Below are 12,486 nucleotides of genomic sequence, written 5' to 3'. Positions count from 1 at the left end.
TCTGTGCTCTGCCAGGGCAAAATGTCGGCAGTTTTATGCTGCCGATTGTCGCGTGCGTAATGTCGCGACAATCAGCGCATGCGATAAATAGCGTGCATGCGAAAAATACCGCACATGCTATTTATCGTGACAAAAATATCGCATGAAATACCGCACGTAAAATAGCGCAAGTATGCTTATAGTGAATCGTGCGAAAAGTCGCGAAAATTAAGACGCGATAAAAATTTTTTGTTATGCTTTATAAAATGAAATTTGTCGATTGAACGGGGTAAAAAGCTGTGTAAAATAAATAGAAGAGTTTGCCATTGTTTTATGTAAGTTCTGGCACAAGAAAATACATGTTAAGAAATGAAGCCGATCTTTACACAGCGACGCCTGCCGTTATATGGTGAATTTTGACGCCATTTTTTACACAACATAATAAATCTGCCCCGTAATGTGTACGACAGTTTAGCTATTGGGTTCTGGGCTCTGACAGTTACAATAAGACTGAGCAAACTCACCTTGTGCCTTCTTTAGCTTTTGCGGCTTTCTGTGAATGGGAGGGTCCTGCTCCTTCTTCTTCTCGGTCACTAGGCTCCTCCCCTTCAGAAGCCTCATCCTGGTCTGACTGATCTTCCTCAGTATCAGCTTGTTTTGTCTTAGCTGACTGCACAATCTTTTTACTGCAAAAACAAAAAAATATTTTACATTTTGTTTTATAAAATATCTATCATTTTTAGAGGGGTGATTACAGTACAACAAACTGCCAGCTGTATAATAAATATGTTTCATTGCTGAAAGATTTAGGATGACACTGTGCGGTGCTTTATTAATCTTCAAGATTTTAATTGCTAAGAAACTCTTCTACCCTGGCAGCTAAGAACATTGGCCGATTTTAGTTGTTTTTAGTTGCCAAGTTAGTCAATCGAATTTTCATGATTCAAACTTGTATATATTGGAGGCTGTGATTTTTTTGCCCACCATTCACTTAAAAAGAGGCAAAAAAACTCATAGTCCTCCATATATTTGTATCTGAAATCTTTAACGCTAATTTTCAGATTTTATCAAACCGAGATCTTGAATATTTACAAATATGCACATTTGAGTTATGGACGGAAATGTTTCCCATACAGTGAAAGTTCATTGTAAAGTGAATATATAGTGAATATTTAGTGTATATCAGGGATCCCCAACCTTTCTTACTTGTGAGCCACAGTCAAATTTAAAAAGACTTGGGGAGCAACACAAGCACCATAAAAGTTCATGGAGGAGCCAAATAAGGGCTGTGATTGGCTATTAGGGGCCTCTATGCACCCTATCAGCTTACAGGGGCTTTATTTGGTAGGAAATCTTGTTTTTATTCAACCAAAACTTGCCCCCAAGTCAGGAATTCAAAAATAGCTCCCTGGTTGGGGGCACTGAGAGCAACACCCAAGGGGTTGGGGAGCAAACTGTTGCCCTGAGCCACTGGTTGGGGATCACTGGTGTATATATATAAATATATTAGAGAGTGGTGATAAATGTAATTAGGACTCTCTCCAATGTGTTAGAGCCCAACAACTCACCCTATGTATTTTGCAGCCTTTTTAGATGATTTAAAGACCTGTTTCAAGAGGTCTGGGCCTTCATCTATTTCTTCTTCCTCTGATTTTTCTTCTTCATAAGAGGAAGATTGAGCAGTCTCCTCAGATTCAGGAGTCCTGTCTGGGCTACTTGACTCATCTGGCTCATCTGACTTCATAGCATCATCAAGCTTTTTCCTAAAAAAAGATAAATAACAGATTTAAAAAATAAAATACAAAAATTGACACTTGTGAGCAGCCGTTCTAATAGCCAGCTGGGTGTATCAATGAACCAAAAACAGTGCTGCCAGAAGCTGCTTATATTCATTTACATCTGGACTATGGACAGGAATATCTGTGACACTTTTAATTCTAATCATAAAATTATTTTTGAAAGAAGAAAAGAGGCCAAAGTGACATTTAGGGGCACATTTACTAAAACCCGGGTTTTTCTGGCCTTGAAAGTCACATAAACTCGAGGTTGGATAAATTCGTATTAAACAATCAAGTTTCCCTTGAAACTGGGTGAAACAGAAAACAATGAGGGGATTCATTTTTCATTGAAAATATGTCACCGACTATTCTAATCCTCAGCTACTCTGAGCCTCCATAGGATTCAATGGTACTCGACAAAAAAGTGAACTAAACATTAATAAATCTCGAATTATGGGAGTTATTCTCAAAAATTTTCGAGAAACCATATCAGAAAAATCGAGTACTGGCACAAACCCATTTATACATCTCAAAAATATCTAGAAGTTAAACAAAATCAACTTTTTCTCGAAATTGCTTAGTAAATGTGCCCCTAAGTCATTAAATCACATTACGCATTTGCTCTGCTCCACTTGCCTACAAGACGGAGCGGAGAGAAGCGGTTATAACGATATTAACCTGAGCTAATGAAGTAATGTGATTGTTTTGTTACAGACACCTGTGGGGTCAGAAATACAAACAAAGTCACATGACTAGTTAAGGCCAAGCAAACTCACTTGATGAATTTTGAAGTCTTTTTTGCTGCTGATTTCATGGCCCATTTTAAGAGGGATGGTTGTTCATCTGTTTCTTCCTCTTGCCCATCCCCCTCTGACTCAGAAGAATCATCCGACTCAGCAGTCTCTTCTGATATATCGGAGACGTCTGAGTCTTCTGAATCTTCCGACGTCGATACACGAAGCTTTATTCTAAAAAAAGAAAAAAAAAGTATTATAATTCTGTCATTTTAAGTTTGGGAGAAACCATGATAATAGGAACCCGGGTGTATTCGAGTATTACAAAATATGCTGTTAGACTCTCATAAGTCTTATATTCTTTCATATTATAAAAATGTATTTTGGAGACACTGAAAGTTTAGTCAGAACAATATTTTTATATAGATAATTAATTTGAAATAATTAAGTTTACATGTCTGGCAGATAATAATTATTAAAGTAATAAGGTCTCCATTGTGCCAGACGGGGCCCGGGGCTCAGGCAATTGAAAGGAAGATCAGTTAAAAACTCACGCTTTGTGTTTTTTAGCCTTTTTCTTCTTTAATTTCTTAGGAGGTTCTTCTTCTTCTTCCTCCTCAAGCTGCTCTTCCTCCTCTAGTTCAGCAGACTCGTCACTTTCGACAACTTTCTTAATCTTTTTCCTATAAAACAAAAGGATATATTTAAGCGCTATGGAACTTGGATACTCGGCTCAGTTGGACATATTTCATTTAATTTAATTTCCATTCTAGAAAAAAGGTAAATCCCAGTTAACTCACTGTTTTTTAGGCTTTTTCTTCTTTAATTTCTTTGGAGGTTCTATAGGCTCATCGCTTATTTCTTCCTCCTCTTCTTCTTCTTCCTCAAGTTGAGCTTCTACATCTCGCTCAGAAGCCTTTTGTTTGCGTTTAGCAACTTTTTTAGGCTTTTTCTTCTTTAATTTCTTTGGAGGTTCTATAGGCTCATCGCCTATTTCTTCCTCCTCTTCTTCTTCCTCAAGCTGAGCTTCAATATCTCGCTCAGCAGCCTTTTGTTTCCGTTTAGCAACTTTTTTAGGCTTTTTCTTCTTTAATTTCTTCGGAGGTTCTATAGGCTCATCGCCTATTTCTTCCTCCTCGTCTTCTTCCTCAAGCTGCGCTTCCACATCTCGCTCAGCAGCCTTTTGTTTCCGTTTAGCAACTTTTTTAGGCTTTTTCTTCTTCAATTTCTTCGGAGGTTCTATAGGCTCATCGCCTATTTCTTCCTCCTCTTCTTCTTCCTCAAGTTGCGCTTCAATATCTCGCTCAGCAGCCTTTTGTTTGCGTTTAGCAACTTTTTTAAGCTTTTTCCTACAAAACAAAGGACATATTAGAGCTATAAAACTTCTATCCCAGTTGGGGTAGGATTCAGTTGGATGTAGATTTTTAGCATTAGTAACATTCAAAATGAATATTTTGTGGATTTGACAAGGTAGCAATTCTTCCACAAAGTATTAAGCCAAAAACCACCCGAAAAAAATAACATGTAAAAGAAAGTTTATGGATTATAAACAGAAAGTATTATGGCTACTGGATTATGTGTTTTTTGACTGAGAAGGGGAAATAAACTGTTTTTGCGGGGATATTACTATGTAGTAATGAAAATATCCATATTGTGTGTAAGTGGGGGTTACATTCTCTCTAAATGCTGAGCAGAACAGATGGGCCTAGTTCATAGTAAAGTGTTACAAACCTCTTTGGCTCTATTGGTTTCTCTTCTGGAGGATTCTCTTCATCAAAAGCCTGTAATTTCAGTATCATCTTTCTCCTCTCGAGGTAGAACAGAATCCTGCACAAAGATAACAAGTACACAGTTACTTCAGTCCCTTTTCTGGGTTCCTTACACTAAAGTTGTTGCACACCCACCTCCCCCAAATAGTGTTAGAGGAAGAGAAATTACTTACCATCCAATGATTCCCAAGACTGCCAGTACCGCCAGAACAACTACTGGGATAAGGTATCTCAGAGTATCGGTACTGACAGTGTGGACTTCTCGTTTGGTCCTTATACTGGGTAAATCCAGTGCTTTCCAGAATATTCCCTTTTCTTCTGTTTCATTTTTGGTCACAATGACTCCCATAGTCACTGGGACGTTGCCTGGACTTTCTTCTTTGGTCTCTTCTGCTAAAACAAAAACGTATAAGTATCAGCCCACTGCATTTCTACTTGGCTACAACATTTATATTAAATATGCAAACATTTATTTAGGGCGAAAAAATGTGTCCTTTAGTTTTAATTCTTTGATGGGGGGAATTCAGAAAAGTGTTGGTAAAGAAAACTCCTGTAATTAATGTTGAAATGATGCCGGCATACTCACAGATTTATTTTCTAACACGTCTCTGCCTCCACTACAAGTGGAAGTTTAAATAAGGGGTGTGGCTATCTTTACACCCAAACTACGACATTTTAAAGAAATTCTCCTAGCCTTGATATTTTCAACACAAAATGATTCCACAAATTGAAAATATCAGGGAAAAATGCTGCAACATTATTTGGGTCATGTCGCATAAAAAAAAGGTTTTGGCGCACTGAGCAAACTCTTGTGGAGCAATAGCGGCATAATTTTAATATTTAGATGGCAGTTTTTACAATTTGGTCAGACTTCTGTCATGACACTGTTAGAATTTGGCGAGTAATATTAAGGGGCACATTTATCAAAGTACGATTGACTCCGAATATAAAAAAATCATATTTTTTCTAATTTATAGAACTGTAAGTATTTTCTGCGATTTTTTCGTTAATTTGCGTGACTTTTTAGTACTTTGCGACAAAATTTACACAACAAAATCACATTTGTCCCAACGAGTACGAAAGATTCGCATTCATTAAAGCTTTGTTATCGTGACTTTCCTTGGGCCAGGTTGGAGCTCCCATTGAGCCCTATGGAAGGCTTCCAAATACATGCACAGAAGGATCAAAGTTAGAAAGGTTTTCCCACAGTTTACGATCGTTTGGATACAAAAATTTTATGACTTTCTGATCACCAATACGATATTATCGTGACTGTTACGATTTTTTCGTAAGAATTTGCGATCATCAGAAATTATCGTATTTAATCCGAATTTTCCCATTTCGGGATTTGAACTCATACTTTGAGAAATCTGCCCCTTATACTTGTTTTATTACCAACAGGTTGCTGGATTTACCCCATTTCAGTGTTAAAAATTGACAGTTTTACCCAGTAGCTGGGTCATTTCATCAGAATGTGCTCAAAATGGTTTGGGCAGTTGAACACCATTCTGTTAAGTGGGTTGGTAGGGCGCGCTGTCCCCCATATTGGGTATCACATACAGGGAGAAACAAATTCAGACAGTTCTTTTCTATGCTAGAATGACAGTTAGATCCTAAATGCCCAGTAATAACAATTATATACAGTATATATAATCAGAATTAGTTACATAAAGTTACATAAAGATGAAATTATTACATTAGTAACTTACCTGAAAATGAAAATATACAAGAAAATAGGAGTCCATGCAAAATAATCCACAGAAGAGGACAGCGGAAAGCCATCCTTATTCTGCAGATTCTTGCACAGGGATTTCTTTCAAATCTGTGGGAGAAAAAGAGAAAATAAAGTTAAAAATTCATATTTTTGCATCCATAACCGAATCCAGCTTGTATTTCTATTTATACAATTACAATTGTACAACGGTTTGCTTTTCCCTGCAGCCTATGGGATTTACCCCCAATGTTGTATCATAAAGACCTAATGGCCCAATGATTACCCACCCTTGTTAGTTAAAAAGATGAAAGGGATGAATATTATGGGAAAGATCTATAGATAAATTGATAGATAAAATGCTCTTTGAATATAAATAGATTTTGCTTAAACTCATTCTCCTTTTATCTAGCAGATTCCTTCTACTTCCAACCAAGTGAATAGTTTCTGTTCTTCATCATTCTATATCCCAAAATATTATATTCCTGGCTCTAAAATTCCCCCCTCCCATATCATCCCAGCAGCCCCCAAATATAAATTAAATATAAACATACCCCTAGCTATAGAGGCCTTCCCCTACATCATTTTAAAACACTAGATATCTACCTTAAATTGTATTTTAGAAATAACTAAGCTAATATGAATCTTTGCAGATAGTAAAATAATCCTGTTTACATCCACAAGTATCCATAATAAATAAGCCTAATGTGCTCCTGTTTATGCACCGAATATCTGTATAGGAAATGACACGTCTATAGTGTGTATATTTAATCAGCATAGGGAACGGCCCACTATTATATGTAGAATATATCGGCATAGGGAACGGCCCATTATTATATGTATAATATATCAGTATAGGGAAAAGCCCACTATTATATGTAGAATATATCAGTATAGGGAAAAGCCCACTATTATATGTAGAATAAATTGGCATAGGGAACGGCCCACTATTATATGTATAATATATCAACATAGGGAACGGCCCACTATTATATGTATAATATATCGACATAGGGAACGGACCACTATTATATGTATAATATATCATTATAGGGAACGGCCCACTATTATATGTATAATTTATCAGTATAGGGAACGGCCCACTATTATGTAAAGACTATATCGGCATAGGGAACGGCCCACTATTATATGTAGAATATATAAGCATAGGGAACGGCCCACTATTATATGTATAATATATCGGCATAGGGAACGGCCCACTATTATATGTAGAATATATCGGCATAGGGAACGGCCCACTATTATATGTATAATATATCAGCATAGGGAACGGCCCACTATTATATGTAGAATATATCAGCATAGGGAACGGCCCACTATTATATGTAGAATATATCGGCATAGGGAACGGCCCACTATTATATGTAGAATATATCGGCATAGGGAACGGCCCACTATTATATGTATAATCTATCAGCATAGGGAACGGCCCACTATTATATGTATAATATATCGGCATAGGGAACAGCCCACTTTAATATGTAGAATATATCGGCATAGGGAACGGCCCACAATTATATATATAATATATCAGCATAGGGAACGGAACACTATAATAGGTATAAAATATCAGCATAGGGAACGGCCCACTATTATATGTAGAATATATCGGCATAGGGAACGGCCCACTATAATATGTACAATATATATAGGCATAGGGAACGGCCCACTATTATATGTAGAATATATATAGGCATAGGGAACGGCCCACTATTATATGTAGAATATATCGGCATAGAGAACGGTCCACTATTATATGTAGAATATATCGGCATGGGGAACGGCCCACTATTATATGTAGAATATATCGGCATAGAGAACGGTCCACTATTATATGTAGAATATATCGGCATAGGGAACGGCCCACTATTATATGTAAAATATATCGGCATAGGGAACGGCCCACTATTATATGTAGAATATATCGGCGTAGGAAACGGCCCACTATTATTTGTATAATCTATCAGCATAGGGAACAGCCCACTATTATATGTATAATATATCGGCATAGGGAACGGGCCACTATTATATAAAGACTATATCGGCATAGGGAACGGCCCACTATTATATGTATAATATATCGGCATAGGGAACGGCCCACTATTATATGTAGAATATATTGGCATAGGGAACGGCCCACTATTATATGTATAATATATCGGCATAGGGAACGGCCCACTATTATATGTAGAATATATCGACATAGGGAACGGCCCACTATTATATGTAGAATATATCGGTATAGGGAACAGCCCACTATAATATGTACAATATATATAGGCATAGGGAACGGCCCACTATTATATGTATAAAATATCAACATAGGGAACGGGCCACTATTATATGTAGAATATTTCGGCATAGGGAACGGCCCACTATTATATGTAGAATATATTGGCATAGGGAACGGCCCACTATTATATGTAGAATATATCGGCATATGGAACGGCCCACTATAATAGGTATAAAATATCAGCATAGGGAACGGCCCACTATTATATGTAGAATATATCGGCATAGGGAACAGCCCACTATAATATGTATAATATATCGGCATAGGGAACAGCCCACTATTATATGTAGAATATATCGGCATAGGGAACAGCCCACTATAATATGTATAATATATCGGTATAGGGAACGGCCCACTATAATATGTAGAATATATCGGCATAGGGAACAGCCCACTATAATATGTATAATATATCGGTATAGGGAACGGCCCACTATTATATGTATAATATATCGGCATAGGGAACAGCCCACTATAATATGTATAATTTATCGGTATAGGGAACGGCCCACTATAATATGTAGAATATATCAGCATAGGGAACAGCCCACTATAATATGTATAATATATCGGTATAGGGAACGGCCCACTATAATATGTAGAATATATCGGCATAGGGAACAGCCCACTATTATATGTAGAATATATCGGGATAGGGAACGGCCCACTATTATATGTAGAATATATCGGCATAGGGAACGGCCCACTATAATATGTACAATATATATAGGCATAGGGAACGGCCCACTATTATATGTATAAAATATCAACATAGGGAATGGGCCACTATTATATGTAGAATATATCGGCATAGGGAACGGCCCACTATTATATGTAGAATATATCGGTATAGGGAACGGCCCACTATAATATGTAGAATATATATAGGCTAGGGAACGGCCCACTATTATATGTAGAAAATATCGGCATAGGGAACGGCCCACTATTATATGTAGAATATATCGGCATAGGGAACAGCCCACTATTATATGTATAATATATCAGTATAGGGAACAGCCCACTATTATATGTAGAATATATCGGCATAGGGAACGGCCCACTATTATATGTATAATATATCAACATAGGGAACGGCCCACTATTATATGTAGAATATATCGGCATAGGGAACGGGCCACTATTATATGTAGAATATATCGGCATAGGGAACGGCCCACTATTATATGTAAAATATATCGGCATAGGGAACGGCCAACTATTATATGTAGAATATATCGGCATAGGGAACGGCCCACTATTATATGTAGAATATATCGGCATAGGGAACGGCCCACAATTATATGTAGAATATATCGGCATAAGGAACGGCCCACTATTATATGTAGAATATATCGGCATAGGGAACGGCCCACTATTATATGTAGAATATATCGGCATAGGGAACGGCCCACTATTATATGTAGAATATATCGGCATAGGGAACGGCCCACAATTATATGTAAAATATATCGGCATAGGGAACGGCCCACTATTATATGTAGAATATATCGGTATAGGGAACGGCCCACTATTATATGTATAATATATCAGTATAGGGAACGGCCCACTATTATATGTAGAATATATCGGTATAGGGAACGGCCCACTATTATATGTAGAATATATCGGCATAGGGAACGGCCCACTATTATATGTAGAATATATCGGCATAGGGAACGGCCCACTATTATATGTATAATCTATCAGCATAGGGAACGGCCCACTATTATATGTATAATATATCGGCATAGGGAACGGCCCATTATTATATGTATAATATATCGGCATAGGGAACGGTCCACTATTATATGTATAGGGAAGAGCCCACTATTATATGTATACTATATCAGTATAGGGAACGGCCCACTATAATATGTAGAATATATCGGCATAGGGAACGGCCCACTATTATATGTAGAATATATCGGCATAGGGAACAGCCCACTATTATATGTATAATATATCAGTATAGGGAACGGCCCACTATAATATGTAGAATATATCGGCATAGGGAACGGCCCACTATTATATGTAGAATATATCGGCATAGGGAACGGCCCACTATTATATGTAGAATATTTCGGCATAGGGAACGGCCCACTATTATATGTAGAATATATATAGGCATAGGGAATGGCCCACTATTATATGTATAAAATATCAACATAGGGAACGGCCCACTATTATATGTAGAATATATCGGCATAGGGAACGGGCCACTATTAAATGTAGAATATATCGGCATAGGGAACGGCCCACTATTATATGTAGAATATATCGGCATAGGGAACGGCCCACTATAATATGTAGAATATCTCAGCATAGGGAACGGCCCACTATTATATGTAGAATATATATAGGCATAGGGAACGGCCCACTATTATATGTATAAAATATCAACATAGGGAACGGCCCACTATTATATGTAGAATATATCGGCATAGGGAACGGCCCACTATTATATGTAGAATATATCGGCATAGGGAACGGCCCACTATTATATGTAGAATATATCGGCATAGGGAACGGCCCACTATTATATGTAGAATATATATAGGCATAGGGAACGGCCCACTATTATATGTATAAAATATCAACATAGGGAACGGCCCACTATTATATGTAGAATATATCGGCATAGGGAACGGCCCACTATTATATGTAGAATATATCGGCATAGGGAACGGGCCACTATTATATGTAGAATATATCGGCATAGGGAACGGCCCACTATTATATGTAGAATATATCGGCATAGGGAACGGCCCACTATTATATGTAGAATATATCGGCATAGGGAACGGGCCACTATTATATGTAGAATATATTGGGATAGGAAACGGCCCACTATTATATGTAGAATATATTGGCATAGGGAACGGCCCACTATTATATGTAGAATATATCAGCATAGGGAACGGTCCACTATTATATGTATAATATATCAGTATAGGGAACGGCCCACTATTATATAAAGACTAAATCGGCATAGGGAACGGCCCACTATTATATGTAGAATATATCGGCATAGGGAACGGCCCACTATTATATGTAGAATATATTGGCATAGGGAACGGCCCACTATTATATGTATAATATATCAGAATAGGGAACGGCCCACTATTATATGTAGAATATATCGGCATAGGGAACGGCCCACTATTATATGTATAATATATCAGTATAGGGAACGGCCCACTATTATGTAAAGACTATATCGGCATAGGGAACGGCCCACTATTATATGTATAATATATCAGTATAGGGAACAGCCCACTATTATGTAAAGACTATATCGGCATAGGGAACGGCCCACTATTATATGTATAATATATCGGCATAGGGAACGGTCCACTATTATATGTAGAATATATCAGCATAGGGAACGGCCCACTATTATATGTATAATATATCAGTATAGGGAACGGCCCACTATTATGTAAAGACTATATCGGCATAGGGAACGGCCCACTATTATATGTATAATATATCGGCATAGGGAACGGCCCACTATTATATGTAGAATATATCGGCATAGGAAACGGCCCACTATTATATGTAGAATATATTGGCATAGGGAACGGCCCACTATTATATGTAGAATATATCGGCATAGGGAACGGTCCACTATTATATGTATAATATATCAGTATAGGGAACGGCCCACTATTATATAAAGACTATATCGGCATAGGGAACGGCCCACTATTATATGTATAATATATCAGTATAGGGAACGGCCCACTATTATATGTAGAATATATCGGCATAGGGAAACGGCCCACTATTATATGTAGAATATATTGGCATAGGGAACGGCCCACTATTATATAAAGACTATATCGGCATAGGGAACGGCCCACTATTATATGTATAATATATCAGTATAGGGAACGGCCCACTATTATATGTAGAATATATCGGCATAGGGAAACGGCCCACTATTATATGTATAATATATCAGTATAGGGAACGGCCCACTATTATATAAAGACTATATCGGCATAGGGAACGGCCCACTATTATATGTATAATATATCAGTATAGGGAACGGCCCACTATTATATGTAGAATATATCGGCATAGGGAACGGCCCACTATTATATGTAGAATATATCGGCATAGGGAACGGCCCACTATTATATGTAGAATATATCGGCATAGGGAACGGCCCACTATTATATGTAGAATATATATAGGC

The 12,486-nt window shown here is 37.4% G+C and overlaps 1 protein-coding gene across 1 annotated transcript; it reads right to left on the bottom strand.

Annotated features, from left to right (window-relative positions):
* Nucleotides 1-314: 314 nt before the first annotated feature.
* LOC116408913 (ABC transporter F family member 4-like) lies at nt 315-4,675 on the bottom strand. The gene is made up of 5 exons (XM_031897352.1): nt 4,434-4,675; nt 4,223-4,318; nt 3,292-3,840; nt 1,548-3,174; nt 315-665 (listed from the first exon to the last, which is right to left on the bottom strand). Exons 1-4 carry the CDS (start codon nt 4,607-4,609, stop codon nt 3,042-3,044), a joined length of 954 nt encoding a protein of 317 aa, XP_031753212.1. The 5' UTR covers nt 4,610-4,675; the 3' UTR covers nt 315-665; nt 1,548-3,041.
* Between the last annotated feature and the right edge of the window lie 7,811 nt (nt 4,676-12,486).

Source organism: Xenopus tropicalis, chromosome 2 (genome assembly GCF_000004195.4).
Source record: "Xenopus tropicalis strain Nigerian chromosome 2, UCB_Xtro_10.0, whole genome shotgun sequence".
In the NCBI taxonomy this organism is placed as follows: domain Eukaryota; kingdom Metazoa; phylum Chordata; class Amphibia; order Anura; family Pipidae; genus Xenopus; species Xenopus tropicalis.
This window is presented reverse-complemented; position numbering and strand designations above follow the sequence as displayed.